This window comes from Zootoca vivipara, chromosome 5 (assembly GCF_963506605.1).
Source record: "Zootoca vivipara chromosome 5, rZooViv1.1, whole genome shotgun sequence".
NCBI lineage: Eukaryota > Metazoa > Chordata > Lepidosauria > Squamata > Lacertidae > Zootoca > Zootoca vivipara.
The window spans coordinates 69,774,877-69,792,967 of NC_083280.1; the positions used below are offsets into that span (position 1 = coordinate 69,774,877).

General features: G+C 44.1%; 1 protein-coding gene across 4 annotated transcripts in view; it reads left to right on the forward strand.

Moving 5' to 3' along the window:
- PALD1 (phosphatase domain containing paladin 1) overlaps positions 1-18,091 on the forward strand; it is a 96,421-nt gene that overhangs the window by 46,217 nt on the left and 32,113 nt on the right. For all 4 annotated transcript variants that reach the window (XM_060274899.1, XM_035137654.2, XM_035137657.2 and 1 more), the window contains exons 6-18: positions 103-263; positions 1,333-1,408; positions 3,001-3,152; positions 4,166-4,262; positions 5,104-5,208; positions 9,738-9,833; positions 11,573-11,707; positions 12,123-12,239; positions 13,154-13,333; positions 14,680-14,877; positions 15,639-15,779; positions 16,829-16,900; positions 17,915-18,055. In XM_060274899.1, the coding sequence (XP_060130882.1) occupies positions 103-263; positions 1,333-1,408; positions 3,001-3,152; positions 4,166-4,262; positions 5,104-5,208; positions 9,738-9,833; positions 11,573-11,707; positions 12,123-12,239; positions 13,154-13,333; positions 14,680-14,877; positions 15,639-15,779; positions 16,829-16,900; positions 17,915-18,055 (1,671 nt within the window). The remainder of the gene's footprint in view (positions 1-102; positions 264-1,332; positions 1,409-3,000; positions 3,153-4,165; positions 4,263-5,103; positions 5,209-9,737; positions 9,834-11,572; positions 11,708-12,122; positions 12,240-13,153; positions 13,334-14,679; positions 14,878-15,638; positions 15,780-16,828; positions 16,901-17,914; positions 18,056-18,091) is intronic.

Here is an 18,091-nt window from a genome sequence, read left to right on the forward strand (position 1 = left end):
GGGTACTCTTTGGGAGGGTGTGTGTGTGTAGGGAAGTTGTGGAGGCGTGTTTTATAAAGCAAAGCTCTTCTCAGGTTGGTTAATTGGATTTATCTGTTGAAGATACATGACTTCGCCCAGCTGAAGGAGAACACATATTACGTCTACAACGATATCGAGCATTTCAAAGATGAGCCCCATTCGGTGAGAATCCGCTATGAAGAAGACATCCACGTGACAGAAGAAGTGTATAAGAGGCCCGTCTTCTTGCTGCCATCTTACAGGTAACTTTTCTGTGAGAAAAGAAAACCGCCCCTGCTTGATTATATCATTCCTGTTAACTTGGCTATCTCTTCTTTTCAAATGTTCTTTGCCCATTTTATCTTCCTTTTCCTCAGTGTGTGTGTGTGTGTGTTTTAGTAAGGGTTCCGCCCCCCCGTAAGGTAATAGAACTGTAAAAACATTTTGTACTTTCCTCAAGGACAAACATTTTACCTGTAAATAGATTAGCAGTTGTGTCCCCCTTAGTATTCTTCTATGTTCATAAGTGGTGGCAGCTTGGAAGAGACATTTTCTGTGGCAGCCCCCCCTAAGTTGTGGAACACCCCACAGAGGTGTGTCTGGTATAATACTAAGGACTATCCATCATATTCCTGTGACTGTAATTTGTTTTAACTGTTTTTAATTCTAAATTTCAAATTATTGTCAGGACAGGTAATAATAATAAATAATAATACAGTGGAACCTTGGTTCTCGAACATAATCCATTCCGGGAGTCTGTTTGACTCCGAAAACGAAAGGCACGACTTCCAATTGTCTGCAGGAGCTTCCTGCACTCAAGCGGAAGCCGCAGCAGACATTCGGCTTCCGAAAAACGTTCGCAAACTGGAACACTCGCTTTCGGGTTTGCAGCGTTTGGGAGCCGATTTGTTCGACAGCTAAGCCGTTTGAGAACCAAGGTACCACTGTAATAATAATGGTAATGGTGTTTAAAGAATAAAAGTATTTTTGTTGAGAGGGGAAACCTTGCACACAGCCTGTAAGTTCAGAAAGCAAGCAGGCTGTTACACCACTGAGGCACACAACAATGGCAAGAACCGAACACGGCCCTACTACAGAGGCTTATCACGGAACAACTGGGGGGACGAGTGGACTGAATTTAGCAGGTTGCCACAGGCATCGTATGTGGGTTCCTCCTCCTTTCCATGGTGGCACATTGAATTACCCTAACTTCTGGAGGCGTGGAATTGACAACGCAGTGTAAAAATATATATTTAAAAAATCACCTATAGTTTTGATCCTGGCTGTTTTTGTCTCTCTGCTCCCGGTAGCATGTGCCTTCTTTCTTGGCAGGTACCACCGGCTGCCTTTGCCTATGGACGGAGCCCCCTTGGAAGCACAACTCGATGCTTTCATCAGTTTCCTCAGGGTAAGGGCTGCCAAAGAATGTTAAGGTCTACTAGCTGCCTTGAGCATCCTCTATTTTAAACAGGTGGCAACATGCAAGGTTGTTCAAGGTAAGGTAGCGCATGTTGGATGCCGTTTGTTGGTGAAAGGTTTATCTTTCCTTCCTTTTGCCTGCTGCTGCCATGCACATAAAAGTAAAAGTGGTGGCTGATTTTTTTGGCGCTCCGGAGCTTGAAGCTGAGTACATGCATTTGTTGGTATACCAATATTCGCTTTGGGAGCATGTCTGGAGTTTCGCGACCATGCTTGGATGCCTGATGTGAAAAACCCAAATGTCTACCCACACAGGTTTTTTTTTTTTAAAAAAGGTGTGTGACCCAGCCACAAGTTCAAAACACTTTTCAAAAAGTTTCATTGATTTTATTTGAAATCAGCGAGGCTTGAAACTGCAGGCATAAGATTGTTTTAGAAAGGAAATATTGTTCTGTCGATAACAAGGAATAGAAATGCATTTTTCAATATTTCTGCCTCCCAAGGAGTTTTCAACCATGTTTAATATATGAAACTAATTTGAGAAAGGTTTTTGTTTTTGGTGTGTGTGTGTAAGAAGATCTTCCTGGCTTTTGGGGACAGTAAGCCATTTTGGAATGTGCTTCTCTCTCTTTTTTTTGTGTTCATTTTTATATACCACACTCCACAAAGAGCACTCAAGGCAGCTCATTTTAAAAACAAACTAATGGTACATCATTAAAAAAAGAAATCAAACAGTAGTAAAAGAAACAGCAGCAGCAGCATGTAAAAGTCAATCACTTTTTGTCTTCTTGCCAACTCTTCTGTTTATTTATTAAGGCACCCGGTCAACTGTATCCTCTATACCACTCCAGTATAAGTTGGGAGTTGAAGCATTCTGGTTTTCCACATTTACTTTAGAGACTGCTTAGATCAGGCATCCCCAAACTGCGGCCCTCCAGATGTTTTGGCCTACAACTCCCATGATCCCTGGCTAACAGGGCCAGTGGTCGGGGAAGATGGGAATTGTAGTCCAAAACATCTGGAGGGCCGAAGTTTGGGGATGTCTGGCTTAGATGTTGTACATTTTATGCAAGCCCCAAATAAGTTTGCGGTTTGGACTTTGTTTGAAATCAGTGATTTCTCCCCCCCCCCACGAAGATTGCAATCTAGCATGAGATATCAATCACAAGTCCAGTGTGCTTGGTGGGATAGGGAACTCTGTGTCCTTCCAAATGGCGTGGGACTGCAACTCCCATCAGCCCCAGGTAGCACAGCCAAAGGTCAGGGATGCTGGGAATTGAAGTCCCGGCAGCATTTGGAGGGCTACAAGTTCAGCATCCCTGGATTAAACCATATGTGACATGAGCAACATAACTTATCAACCCCCCCTGATAGCAGAATGAACAAGATGGCGGACTAGTTTGGGAGAAATGCCCGCTACCCTCTTTCTGCCATGTACTTTTCTCTCCCTCCTGTGCTGCAGTGGTGCAAGCCTGTTATTTCCCAGGTTGTAAAAGAGGCCTCTCCTCTGGCCCCATCGGATGTCAATTTGAGGGAATGGCAGCCCAAGAAATGTCCTTGCACTGTATTTTTGTCCTGCAGGAAAGTCCAAATGTGCTCCTTCTCCAAGACCCCAGCAGGCCTCCTCCCGCCCTGCTCTTCAGCTGCCAAACAGGAGTCGGAAGGACCAACCTAGGCATGGTTTTGGGCACTCTGGTGCTTTATCACCGCAAGGGTGGGCTGCAGAAACAAGAGTAAGTATGCTTTTTCATCCATTTTCCATAATGGAAATGAATCTGAGAGGGAGGAGTGTTGGTTTGACTGGCATTGGAGATCTTGGCTTCCCTTACATCCAAATGTTGGGGTTGTACTCCATTTGGAACTATATAGTTTCAAGGGGACAGAATACTCTTTTAGGTTTCGCCTCCATACACCACTCTCCCTTGCAGATCAGTCTTTGTACCCTGGTCCACAGTGTCTTACTTTCCATTGTTGCTATAACTTGGATTGGTGGGAGCAAGTATGACAGTGCAAATAGTTCGCAGTGCCTCAAGTAACTGAGCCACACCATAAACTATAGCGGAAGCACGTGTGGGAACCCTAGATGTTCTAGGGCAGCATTTCTCAACCTTGGGTCCACAGCTGTTGTTGGACTACAATTCCCATCATGCCTAGCTAGCAGGATCAGTGGTCAGGGATGATGGGAGTCGTAGTCCAACAACAGCTGGGGAACCAAGGTTGAGAAAGGCTGCTCTAGGGTTATTATCCTGGGAAAACAAAGCATGCACTGCTTATATTCCTACATTGCAGGGGGTTGGACTAGAGGACTGTTAGGGTCCCTTCCAACTCTACGATTCTGTGATTCTATGATCTAAATCCTTGATTCTGTGAATTTTAGATGTTGCGTGTAGATGACCAAAATGCAGAACAGGAAAAAAAGGATTATGAAATAATTGGCTTGGGAGACATTATTGACTCCTGCAGTAGTATATAAGTGACCAGCTCTTGAAGCAAAATGATATTTCATTGAGTGTGGACATAATAATCACCATGGCTTGTGTGTGTCTATATGAGAGTGGTGGTGTATGGAGCAGGGGATTACATCTGATGGATATTTTTGAATGGGTGGAATTGTGCTCTCAAGTTGACATAGCTTTGTGTGTGTGTGTGTGTGTGTGTGTGAGAGAGAGAGAGAGAGAGAGAGAGAGAGAGAGAGAGACTTCACTTCACATTAAAGAAATCATATTTTTCCCTTTTCCAATTACAGCCTTCCACAGCCCACTAAATCTTTGCCAAGGGATCGATTTCGAATTATTCAGACCTTCATTGACATAGTACCGAAAGGCCAGCAGATAGTTGAGGAGGTAAGCAAATTTGCATTGATTTGCAGGTGGAGCCTTGGCAATAAAGTCCACGACACCCACCCCCTGCTGCCCTTGCCTTTCTCTTGACTCCCTTTCTCCCCCCCCCAATTGCTGCTGCCTGAAGTCCTTGCCCACGGCAGCTGCTGATGTAGAACCAAGCACGCCGTATCTCTCCAAGGCAGTGTTATCGCAGTTGTCCAGAAGCGATTGTCAAAGCTCTCTTCACAACAGCCAGTAGAACAGAGCTTTCCAAACTGTGTGTCGCGCGAACACTCCCCAAGCTCCTGGGGCTGGAAAGGGGTTAGCTTAACCTCTGGTTTGCTAGTAAAGCTGAATTACTGTGCCGCAAAATGATGCGTGTCCAAAAAGTGTGTCACCAGCATGAAAAGTTTGGGGCGCACACATTGGTGGCATTGCTCCTTTAGCATTCTTTGCATAATGGAGGTTGATGATGGACTTTCTTTTAATTAGGTTGTACCTACCAGCACCTTTTTGTGGGGTTCTATACAAATGCATGGAATAGTAAAACAAATTTAATAAAACCTGGATAAGAGATCAGCACAGTCAAAACCAAAGCAGTTTATTCTCCCTGGTTGTTCTCACACACACACCCCCTGAAGAAAGTGAATGCATCTACGCTGGAAACTTTTCCATTACCTGTGAACTTGATAAGTTTGAAGGTTGTCCAGAAAGTGACCGCAATTTTGAACTGTACTGTTAAACTGGGGAGTGCCTTTCCGGGCGATAAGACCAATGGGAGGCAAATGTAGCATGCAAGAGATTGAAGGGGATGGAATCCTCTCTCTTGCGTAGATTGACATTTGCCTTTTGGCTTTCTAAGGTGGATTCCGCCATTTCCTTGTGTTCGGAAATGCATGACCTGAAGGAAGCCATTTACGAGAATAAGAAGAAGCTGGAAGGGATTGGAGAAGATTATCGGATTCAGGTATTGGTCAGGCTGAGCCTCCTTCTTAAAATTTTAAGTATTTAACTTAATTTAATTATTGAATTAGTTTACTACTTAAAATGTTGACCTAAGCTTATGGCGTTATTAGGTTTCCTAAAGTGGCGTCTGCAGCTGGGTCTGGCCCATGTTATAATTATGCATTTCTAAGGGACATTGGGATATTTAATGTAAGTCTAACTCAGCTCACAACTGATGCTTCCTTGAAAGAAAGCCCACCTTTTAAAATTGGACTTCGGCTCCATTGCACTATACATTAAAGCCGTCGCATACCACTTTAAACAGTCATTCCTGCCTCCATGGCTGCTGGGAACTGTAGTTTGCTTAAAGTGCCGAGAGTTGTTAGGAGACCCCTATTCCTCTCACAGCACTACAGTTCCCAGAGTTTCCTGGGAAGAGGGATTGATTGTTAAACCCTGATATGACAACAAGATCGTACTGGCCTATTTACTTTGAATGTTTGCAAGTGATGCCAATAAAGGTTTTGATACTGATACTGATTGTTAAACCACTCTGGGGATTGTAGCTCTGTGAGGGGAATTGGGGTATCCTAACAACTTGGGAAAGATGGAGGGCACTAGGAGAAGGGGACGACAGAGGACGAGATGGTTGGACAGTGTTCTCGAAGCTACGAACATGAGTCTGACCAAACTGCGGGAGGCAGTGGAAGACAGGAGTGTCTGGTGTGCTCTGGTCCATGGGGTCACAAAGAGTCGGACACGACTGAACGACTAAACAACAACAACTTTCAGTAGCTTTGCGGGGAAGTGGCTTAGTTGTGTTGCTGCAACTCATTCTAGCTAGGAACTTATATTGGTATACATGCACATGTGACTTTGCCTCTGCAGAATATCGTAGCATCTTGCTTCCCTAGAATCATTTAAAAAAATAAGTATTATACGTAGTACATTAAAAATCTTCCAAGGACTTCCAAGGGCCATGGAGTAGCCCCATTCAGCATAGCATGTTTTATAGAAATTATACTTGCTCATTAGTTCTCCCAAGCTTCATTAGACATTTTCTCCTTTTGCATACCAGTTCATTGTCGGTGTTATGTGTTGCCTCTTATTGGACCCACTGTTGTTAATTAGTGTGTACAGTTCTCAATAGTTCCGGGACTCGGCTCCATCTGTCCTCGCTGCTTCTTAGATTTTTTGGTTTCGTTTTTTGAGAAAATGCACTCTCCGTTCCTGACATGCAGTTTTTTGCTAATAGTTGACAAGAAATGTGAAAAAGGAAAGATGAGCACAGGGGGACAAGCTGCTTCAATTTTCCTTTTGGGTGCGTCTCTCCCCTGCCCTCCCTGCATCGCCCCTCCCCCCCCATGTGCCTAAAGACATGAACAGGATAGACTATGAAATTCTTCAGGTGTAAATTACGGCTATAAACGAGGACAGTTTGTACTGAAAGTCAGAAAGCTTTCCTAATGTTTATTCAGGAAACCGGAAGGATATATTGTTTTTTCAAGAGGACACTTGCCATTGAAGATAAAATGGCTTGCTATTATTTGTTTTTTTATAATCGCATTTGGGAAGTACTTTTCTTCCAGGGGGGCTGGTGGTGCCAGGGCTGCACCAGAAGGTAGTGGTGCCAGAGCTCACAGCAGAAGGGATTTAACTTCTGCTCCACCTCCTGCTTGGCTGAAGGAGCCAAGGAGCCCTGCACTTGCAAGGAAACTGTCTTACACCACTGGGGCAATGTGTGGTGGCAAGGCTGAACTCTCATTAAAAGCTCGTTCCCTCCCATACCTGAGGGTCTTTTTCTCTTGACAGTTATGCAATGCCTTTGTCTCTTTTTCTTCTCTTCCTTCCTTCGCAAGGGCTGTGTCTGACAGGCATGGGAGGTGCAAGGCAGGGCTGGTGAGGATGTGGCCCGGGGGGGGAGGGGCTTGGCTGGGGAAGGGGTGTGGAATGAGGAGGATCTCGAGGGCCGGATACAGATGTCTGGAGGGCCACATTTGGCTCCCACCCTGAGGTTCCTCATCCCTGCCTTAATCCAGCTCTGTTAGCTGCAGTTAGTCTCCTGTAAAAAAAGTGCTATATCCAACTCTAGGTTTTTAATTTTTGCAAGGAAGCGACGGCAGCTGCACCTTGGAAAAGAAGATTGAAGTAACAGTCCTTCAATTTTTAATGTTTCATCAATGTTTACTGTGCTTATTAATGTTTTAATTTGTTGGAAGCTGCCCAACAAATTCTTCTTCTTCTTCCTCTTCCTCTTCCTCTTCCTCTTCCTCTTCCTCTTCCTCTTCCTCTTCCTCTTCCTCCTCCTCCTCCTCCTCCTCCTCCTCTTCTTCCTCTTCTTCCTCTTCTTCCTCTTCTTCCTCTTCCTCTTCTGTTGCCTAGTACTTTAATTGGGGTTGAGAACCATTTCTTTAGCCTGAAGAGTCTTAATTCCCTTCTAGTCATTGTTCTGGGGGCCACAGTCACACAGCCCCCTCTGTCCTCCATCCAACTGAATCACCTGACATCCTGTCACCTGACATAATGCTTCAAAGCATTGTGGGAGTTCCCGGATGCATTCTTGCCCATCAGAAACACGCCAAGGAGGGGCGTGGTGGGGAAAAGGGGATGTGGACTCTGGCGGGAATCCCAAGGAGCAGGCAGAGAGGCTCGGAAGGCCACATTCACCCCTCAGGCCTGAGGTTCTTTAATCCTGCTCTAATCCACCCTCTGCAGACCACTTGTGACTGGTAGGCAGGGCTACCCACCTGTCAGGGGTGTGGCATCCTATGGTGTCAGGTGATACCACTTTAAAGGAAGAATCAGGAGTGTGATTTAAGCGCTTCCTTTGAATTCTCTTAATTTAAAAGGCAGCAGGTGTAAGCCCTGCTTGCAGAGGAGCAACCTGGTTGGTGTGCCAAGCGTTGACCCTCTGCTTGAGGCAGCTACCTTACTGTGCCTCATGATAGGGCCCGGCTCTTGAGCCTCAGGTTTGAAGATCACTGGGTAACTTTGGACCAGACACTGTCTCATCACAACCTTATCTACCTCATGAGCTTGTTGCAAGGGGGGAAAGGATGGGGAAGAACCACTCCATTTTGCAAATGGAGCTCAGGAGCAGCCATTTTGCGAATGCAGCCCTGGTTTTCCTGTCGGGGTGAATTTCAGTTTGGCCTTTGCAGGATGCGGCTGGCGTATGTCCTCAGCGGCTCTGAGAAATAAGCCTTTGGACCCCGCTCTACATTTCAAACACAGGGACTGTTTATTTGAAGTTCAAACACAGCAACAGCTCTTCTTAAAACAATGGAAAATTTCCCTGGGGTTATGTTCTCATTGGACAAAATGCATCATGGAGGAAGAGCGATGTGTGTCTGTGTAAATCTATGTTTATAGTGTATGCCATGCTTTTCCAGCTTGTAAATCCTCTGATTCCATCTCAAAAGCCACTAATGGCTGCCTGCTATAGAGAGGCTAAATATCCTTCTCTTTACCTCCCCCCCCCCCAAAAAATCTGGAACTGCAAAAATGGGAGAGGTTGACGGGTACCTGGCAGGCCACAGTTGGTGGGCTGGCTACATTTGTCTTGATAAATCACATATAAATCTGATATCTGCACCATTCAGTCTTCTTTCACCGAGAAAAGGCAGGAAGGGACCGTTTGGTTTACAGGCTCGTATATAAGTTTATGGTAACAAAAAACATGGTATCGCTCACTCGACAAATGAATGTTAAGAGGGCAGCCATAAAGTGTGTCACAGTTTGCCTCACCTTCACCCCACAGATAATTAGGGAGACTTAAATGTGGAGCGTGTCCAGTTATCTCTTCTCTCTCCCCCTTTAACACATACTGTAGCTGCATATTTTCCATGCAGGAGAATGTTCAGTTCAGTCCTGAGCATGTTCCTAAATCTCTTTGAGAAATGACTTGTGGCCGGAATTCTCTTATGGGATAACAAGTAAATATTAACGGGAGGGAATTATGTAATGTCACAGATTTCCACTGGACCACTTGCCAAATTCTTTCTCTGTCCTTGCCACACCTCCCAAAAGCAGAATGTAGACCCTTTATAAATAGAGTCAAATGTTAAAGTTCTACATTTTCCATATGGAGAGCCAATATAGTTTAGTTTCGGAGTTGGACAGGGGGAATCAGTCAAATCCTCACTCAACCATGGAATTCCATGGGTGTTGAAAACCAGATATCGCCTAGCCCTACTCTGCAGGTGAGGGCCTCCTGGAGATACCTTCTTATTAGGATATTCATTCTGCACCGTCAGGCTTTTAGTGTGGTAGTGCCTACGCTTTGGAATCCCTTCCCCTTGAAAGTTACACAGCTTCCGTCTTCTTGGTGCCTACCAAATACAATCCACCTTCTTCAAAACTTTTAAGCTGAGATCTGTCCCAGTCTGTGCCTGTATTGGAATTGCTTTTAAGATGTTTTTATTGTTTTGTCACTTGGTGTTTGCTGCCCAGGGCTCCTTTGGGAGGAAGGGTAGGATGCAAATTTAACAACAACAACAACAACGGCAAGTGCCTCTTAGTAATATTATTATTTGTGTGTTTGCATTGTAGGGGAACAGCACCAAAGAGTATTTCCTTCAGAGGACGTTGCAGAGCCTTGAGCGCTACTTCTACTTGATAGCTTTCAACTATTACCTTCATGAACAGGTGAGTATTCTTCCCTGAGCTCCTAAATGATGCTGTGCATTTTTCCACCCTTGCCAGGTGTACCCAGTGATGGGGCACAGATATCTTACATATGTCAGGGAAAGTGGAACTAGAGGTTGCAGTGCCAAGAGGGGTAGGAACCAGACACCAAGCCTCTTTCTTCAGAGCCTCGTATTGCTTGCTTTGTTCTTAAAGAGATTTTATACATTTTAGTATAAAGTATAAAGAGATTTAGTATGTTTCTGAGCACAGTTCAAAGTGTTGGTGATGACCTTTAAAGCCAGTATACAGTACCTGAATGAGCGTCTCCACCCCCATCGTTCTGCCCAGACACTGAGGTCCAGTGCCGAGGGCCTTCTGGCGGTTCCCTCACTGCGAGAAGCCAAGTTGCAGGGAACCAGGCAGAGGGCCTTCTCGGTAATGGCACCTGCCCCATGGAACGCCCTCCCACCAGATGTCAAAGAGAAAAACAACTACCAGGCTTTTAGAACACACCTGAAGGCAGCCCTGTTTAGGGAAGTTTTTAATGTTTAATAGATTATTGTATTTTAATATTCTGTTGGAAGCTGCCCAGAGTGGCTGGGGAAACCAGATGGGTGGGGTATAAATAATAAATTGTTGTTGTTGTCGTCATCATTATTATTTCCTGCCTTCCCATTGAAGATGACCAGTGAGCCTAAGTTTCTGAAAGCAAATCAGAAATTATTCTGGATTGTTTATTTATTTGCAGCATTTATACCTGCCTTCCCTTTTAGCCAAAAAAGGCTCTGAGAGCAGCTTACAAAAGCCAGTTCCAATATGGTCCCTTGCCCCCTAAGACTTGCTGTCTAAACACAGGAGGAAAATGAAATGGGAGGGAAGAGGGGAAAGCAAGCTTGGAGGGGGTTCCACAGCCTAGGCACCACAGCTGTGGGGTGGGGGAAGCCTGAGCAGACCCACATGGAAAGTGGGGGTCCTTGCGAAATGCTGAATCCACATTGTTTAGTTCCACCCTTTTAAACATTTCACTTGCACACAATGGAAACTGAACGTGAACCCCAGGGAGACTGAAGTGAATGCTGAACCCATCCAGTCATCAAAAGTTTCTCTGCTGGCAAGCTCTTGGGAGTCTGTGGTCAGATCAAATTGTAAAGAGGGTTGGCTTGTGTTAGATAAACTTTTAGTGCGCTGGCCAAAGGCATCAAGTTGGCTGTTGTCAGTGTCACTGTCATTCCCACTGCTCTTCACCGTTCACTCAGTGGTCACTATGATGAAAACGTTACGAGCTCTGTAATAAATGAAACCTTCAGCTCAGTCAAATCAAGCAAAACCCCTTTGACAATTTGCCATGTTAGTTTACAGCAAGTGTTTCCCAGCTGTTTTTGGACAACAAATCCCATCATCCCTAGTTAGCAACACCAGCGGTCAGGTTGAGAAACACTGGTTTACAGGAAAGGAAAGGGAAAAGGACAACCTTCTATCCTGTGCTGCGACAGCAGATTTGGCCACCATTTGGCTAACTGCTGTCTTCCATTCCCAACAAAACGTTTACATAATTCTCTCTGCTGCTAAGCTTATGGCCTCAACGAGCAGCATCTTCAGCCAATGTGCCTTATTCCATAAGGAGAAGATAAAGTGTATTTGTGCCAACAAGATGCCATGTTTTGTAACAATTACTTGCGATGTGTGCAGCACGTTGGGTTGCAGCCTGCTTCTGACAGTGTCCCTGTCTGTCTTTTCTCCCTTTCCTGGACTGGAAGTACCCCCTTGCTTTTGCCCTCGATTTCAGCCGATGGATGTGCAGGCACTCTGAACTATACAGGCTTCAGGCCAACATGAACCTGTCGGAGCTTGTGGTCACAGGGGAGCAGATAACTAAGGGGGCACGGGTGCTGGTGAGTCAACTCTTTTGAGTTGTTGTTGTTGTTGTTGTTATTGTTAAATATATTTACCCTGATCAGCCTGCCTTCACTGCTTGGCTCTTGAACACCCTTCTTTGGAGCCATCTTGGGCAGCAGCTCTGCATTTTATTACATTTCTGTAAGAATTATTATTATTATTATTTATTACTACCAAAACTACATTTATATCCCACCTTTCCTCCAAGGAGCCATACACAGTTCTCCCCATTTTATCCTCACAACAACTCTGTGAGGTAGGTTAGGCTGAGGCCAAGTGGGGATTCGAACCTTAAGTCTCCCAGGTTCATAGTCCAACACTCTAACCACTGTGCCACACTGGCTCCCACTTCTGGATGTAATTGATCTCCTTGTTGTTTGCCGCAGCCTTTAGAGATTTCTTCTGCCGCAGGTGGTGAATGAAAGGTTTTCTCCAGATGTCCTCAGCACAGTCAAGGAGATGAGCGTGGCCAACTTCCGGAGAGTCCCCAAGATGCCTGTGTATGGGATGGCACAGCCGAATGCCAAGGTAATTGAACAATGCTGTGTAGTTTCTGGGAAGAGAGACTGAGATAGGGCCAGAGAGCTCTTGAGTTAAAAACAGGCGTTATTATTATTATTATTTATTTTATTTAAAAATCAAAACAGGAATTTGATCCTTAAAATATAAAATAAAAAGAGAGTGGAGATTCCAGATTTCCCCCCACCTGTGAAGTTGTGGAAACAAAAGAGAGCCCTTGAGAAACAGTCACACAACTAACCAGTTGTAGGGTTGTTGCTTTTTTAATCTTTATAAATGCAGGCATGATTGTAGTTACTCATTCTCTGATTGATTGATTGATTGCTTTTCAGGTTTATGCATTTCACTAATTTTGCAATCATTTTAACATTTCAAAACTTGTCTTCCTTCCCCCTCTTTCTGCGGTTCCTTATACTTATTTTTAATATCTTCTGCATATCCAAATTAACTTAATTTGCTCATTTATTCATCTATTTTAAATGTCTACTCTTATAAAACTGCAGGTTATTACAACAATCCTGCCAGTGTTCTTATCTGTTTACAATTTAATCTGTTAATATTCAATAAACCATTTCCATTCTTTTATACAAAGTTTGTTATCTTGGTTTCTTATGCCTCTGGTAAGTTTCGCCATTTCTGCATATTCCATAAGTTTTTGTATCCATTCTTCCTTTGCTGGGACTTCTGCTTCTTTCCATTTTTGGGTGAGTAACATTCTTGCCGCTGTAGAAGCATACATGAATAAGTTTCTATGAAGTTTCGGTCGTTCTGTCCCTATAACTATAATTCGTGAAAGAAAAGCTTCTGGGTTTTTGTTTTGTTTTTTACAAACGTTCTTTTAAACATCCTTTTCAATTCATTATATATCATTTCCCAGTAAGCTTTAACCTTACTACAAGACCACCGTTACTCATTTTCTTCAGGCTATCGGGAATGTCTTGAGCTACCTGACAGATACGAAGAGGAAGTATTCCCATATCCTGTGGGTCAATCTTCGTGAAGATGTGGTCCTAGAAGGGAACGAGCAAACCTACACTGTCCGGGAGGTTGGCAACCTGGAGCAGCAGATTACAGTGCCTGCAACGTCACCTGAACAGCTGGAGGTGAGATCTCAGGCGCTTTTAACTTCTCTTTTTTTTCCTTCACCAGGCAAGTATTGGGAAACTTTTGGGTTGATCTGGGGCAGTTAGCATTTCACAACAGGCAGCCACTCTGCATGAATTGGGAAAAAATTATAGTGCTCCTAAGGATGCTGTGCAGTTAAAAAGTATCCGACAAGGAGATTCTTACTATGTATTTACATTTAATGGCATGTTGCATCTTTCATTGTGGCTGTTGTATTGGTGTGACAGGCTAACTGCTGTGCCCCCCACCCCACCCCAAGCCCTGGTTTTTAAACTGTTATGATGCAGGAGTGAACAGGTGGGGGGGGGCATCCATGGTGGCATTTTGATGCATGCAAGTAAATAATGTGTGCTCATCACAAAGGACTGCTGTCTTTTCCAGATTTAACCCTTGTGTCTCCATAGGGAGCTGGTCGATCCTCTTTCTTAGAAATAATAGATGCCAGCCTTGCTTGTTCTCCCCCTGCATTATTTATCAGAAGAATTGAGTTTGAAAGTAATATTGGCTCACTCCATTAATTTTTTTAATTCCACCTTGGAGCACATCGAAGCCTTAAATTGATCACCTTTCTTTTTTTAAAATTGATTTTTATTGTTTCTCAAAGATTTAAACAAATTTACTTCACATACAATATACCATTCTCTTATATATTTCTTTTTTGACTTCCCACCCTTCCCGCCCTGGTGCTTTTGTTCTTCTCCTTGGTTGTTGTATTATGCTTATTATCAACCCCCCCCCAACTCTATCTTATATTTTCCCCACCACCACTCATATCTCGAGTCTTGCTCACGATTTAATATCACTATAATACTTCAACAGTATAAAAAGGCCTCCAGTTTTCCATAAACAGTTCATCATTTGGGTCTCTTAGTTTTGCAGTCACTTTCGCCATTTCAGCACAATCTATTACTTTTTCAAGCCGTTCTTCTTGTGTTGGAATCTCTTCCTTTTTCCATTTCTGCACTTATAGAATTCTGGTCGCGGTTGTTGCATGCATAAAAAGAGTAGTCAGTTTCTTCAGAGCCTCCGTCTCAATTAACCCTAGCAAAAAGGCTTTGGGTTTTTTTTGGGGGGAGCACCAATTTAAACATCTTTTAAAATTCGTTATTATTAATGGCACCGGCTTTCATCGACCTCATTCCTTTTTGTCTGATGCATGCGGTTACGAAAAGTAGGCACACCAGGTTTGTGGGGAGGGGTGAATCGTAAGTAAGTGAGGCCAGAGGGAAACGAAAAGTGATACCGGTAATTACATAGTTAACTGTTGTAATTACTCATGAGCCTTTTTGTTTGTTGGTTTGGCCTCATTGCTTCCCTCCTTCAGAAACTCGAATCTGCTTTGAAGAATGACCTGCTAAAATCCCAGAAATGGCTCGAGGTCTATCTGGAGCAGGAGAAGCAGATGAAAATGTTAAAGACATGCCTGACCATGCAGGAGATCTTCAACCAGCACAAGAGCACCTGCCAGGGGTTGGTGTATAAACGGGTTCCAATCCCAGACTTCTGTGCTCCTAAGGAAAAGGTAAGCACCACACAAGGGACCCCATATCTCTCCCCCCCCCCTTCTCCCACATGGAGAATTTTAAGATGGCTGATAGTTAAGCAACCTTTCTCTCCGCTTGGCTAGTCTTCTACTGAATAGCCCAGCCTTTTGTGGGTGCCTTTCTTTTTTGGGTAGGTGGGTAGGGGGCAAGGCAGTGAAGCCTCTTGTGGAAAAATAATTAATGGTCTTAGGACAAAACACATAATGTTTTTCCCTAAGACCATTTGTTCAGCTCGACAAAAACCAAGAGCCATTATTTTTTCCCACCCCCCTTTGCCCCGCCCTCTTGATTTTGCAATAGGGATGCCCCCAGGGGTTTTGTTTAGTCTTTGTGTTTTTAAGTAAACAGACCTGATTTGTGCTTCATGAAATGCCACTGTCCTGTGGTTTTTGCACTTCTCCCAATTATGTGACACAGTTCAATGACTCAAATAAAGTCTCAGGCTGCTTGGCACCTGGATGGGGGAGAGCCTGTCCCCCACAATAAACCTTGTGTTCGCTTCCTTAAAAGAGGCATCGGAATATGCATTAGTTAGGTGCTGTTTAGCATCCCTTTGCAGCAACCTAGTGGATTTGCCACATCAGTACATTGCTGCCACCTAAAGGCCTTATGAGGGACAGAACATACATTTGGCACATGCTGTGAGTACAGTACTGAGCACTTATGAAAATCACACTCACACACACACACCTGAGAAAGACTAGGCTGCTCACAAATGCCCTTTGTGTGCCACCTGTAGGACTTTGACCAGCTGCTGGAAGCCATGAAGGGTGCTCTAGCCGAAGACTCCCGCACAGCCTTTGTGTTCAATTGCCACAGTGGCAGAGGAAGAACCACCACAGCCATGGTCATTGCTGTCCTCACCCTCTGGCATTTCAACGTATGTACTAATTTGGAGAACCGTGTCCCACTTTGTGAGGGGTCTGGGATTCTGCAGGGAGGGGTACCTGATATTATGGGCAAAATCCTTCCTGAAATGTGTGCAGCGCCCAGGGTTTAAATCTTCTTGGTGTTAAAAGTCTCTCGGCTTCTGCAGAACAATATTAAGGACTAGTCTTTTTTCCATTATATTTTATTAAGTTTCAGCTTTTTTAACATATACAATCAAGACACAATAATATATTTTCTCTTATTTTTGTTGGCTTCCCATCCCGTTTTTCTTAGAGTTGGTGTTTCTCCTCTTCTGTTGCACCCTATTTTCTATCTTTAAAATCAAAACTACAATATTATAATCTAATTCAGGCATCCCCAAACTTTGGCCCTCCAGATGTTTTGGACTACAATTCCCATCTTCCCCGACCACTGGTCCTGTTAGCTAGGGATCATGGGAGTTGTAGGCCAAAACATCTGGAGGGCCGCAGTTTGGGGATGCCTGATCTAATTACTCCTGTTGCTCACAGCTCAAATCCTGCTCGCGAGCTCATCGTACTATAATATTTCTTTAAGTAGTCCGAAAAAGGCATCCATTCTTCCATAAAACACTCATCATTAGATTCTCTTAATTTTGCTGTTAATTTTTCCCAGTTTTGCACAGTCCACTATCTTGCTTATCCATCCTTCTCTCATGGGAACGTCTTCCTGCCACTTCTGCACATAAAGAATCCTAGCTGCTGTTGTTACATACATAAACCACTTTAATATTTTGGGGGGGGATTTAAAGGAATTTTCTTAACCTATGCAAGATACATAAATACTGTAGAAATAATGGATAAATGATACATTTTAAAAAGAACGATACCTTTTCTAAAACATAGAAAGTAAAAAGTGCCAGAATTCTACAAATATTCGCAGTTCCCTGTGTCTTACATGGCATGTTACTAACTTCATAAGCAGTCATACATTGCAGTTAGTAATTCTTTGATACTGTTATGGTTTCTCTCTTGTGTTGCTCAATAATCAAACCTAAGTCTCCTCTTCTTGGTGCTTCAGGGAATCCCTGAGATGATTGAAGATGAAATTGTGAGCGTGCCTGATGCCAAGTACACCAAAGGAGAGTTTGAGGTGCGTATCTTCCACTTTTAAAATTAGGCGGCAGAATATTCTTCAGGTAATGTTTCTGAAAGGGCAGCCTTAACCACCACAAATAAATAAATCAGCACTATCGCCACAAATGCACCTGAGTGCACAGGTGATCTTCCATCTTGCTTGGTTGCTGCGGACATCAGTTTCTGCCACATCTCTCCTGCTGCCTCTGCAGTAGCTGAATTCCGGGGACCCCCCATATTTTCAAGAAGGCCCACCCAATGTGGTGAACCTCAAAAGGGCACACCAGGACAAAGATGTTTAGCCCTGCCATATCCTTTTGAGTATATTGTCAGGAACCTGGCAAGGTGAAGCATCTTCGACCCATGTGTCCCTTTGACGATCATCAGAGCACCTTCTCAGAAGGAACACAGGTGATCTTTGCCAGGGACGTGCAGGGCGAAGCATCTTCGCCTGCACATCCTTTTCAGAAAAGTAAGGTGGCTGGCAGTGGATGGGTGTGGGATGGTGGGAGAAGTTGGCCTGGCTGGATTGGGTGGGGGGGCATCACACATGTGACATTATGCATGCGCCCCAATATTGGGCGCAACTCGGCACCGCCTTAGCTTGCAGCTCAGGAAAGAAAACAAAATATTGAGGAACAGAATCTTTTGTCAGTGCTGATCTGAATCTGGCATGATCCACATCTTCCATGCTATTGGGTGGGTTTATACCACCATACCCAGGAGGTCAGTAAGACATTTTTGCAGGCTGGTAACTTTTGTGGGCTTATTTGCAAGGCTGCTTTAATGGGACCTAAAGGGTCGGAGCTAAGTGTACATTCTTGAGACTGGCATTTGTCTTCATCAAGGCTACTTTTCTGTCCCTTATGTGGTGTTTTTACAAAACTAGTAGGGAACAGAATGCCAGAAATGGTCTTTGGGGGGCAAGCTATTTCCCTTTTTTACTTCCCCAGAAGAAAATTTCAGCAGCTTAATATTTGCTCTTTGTGAAAGAGAAGGTTTCATGTGAAGCTGGGCTTTTGTCTGCCAGGTGGTCATGAAGGTAGTGCAAATGCTGCCGGAGGGACACCGAATGAAGAAGGAAGTAGATATGGCACTGGATACCGTGAGTGAGACGATGACACCCATGCACTATCACTTGAGGGAAATCATCATATGCACCTACAGACAGGTAAGCCTAGCATGGATGTGGTTTGAATTTCCACAC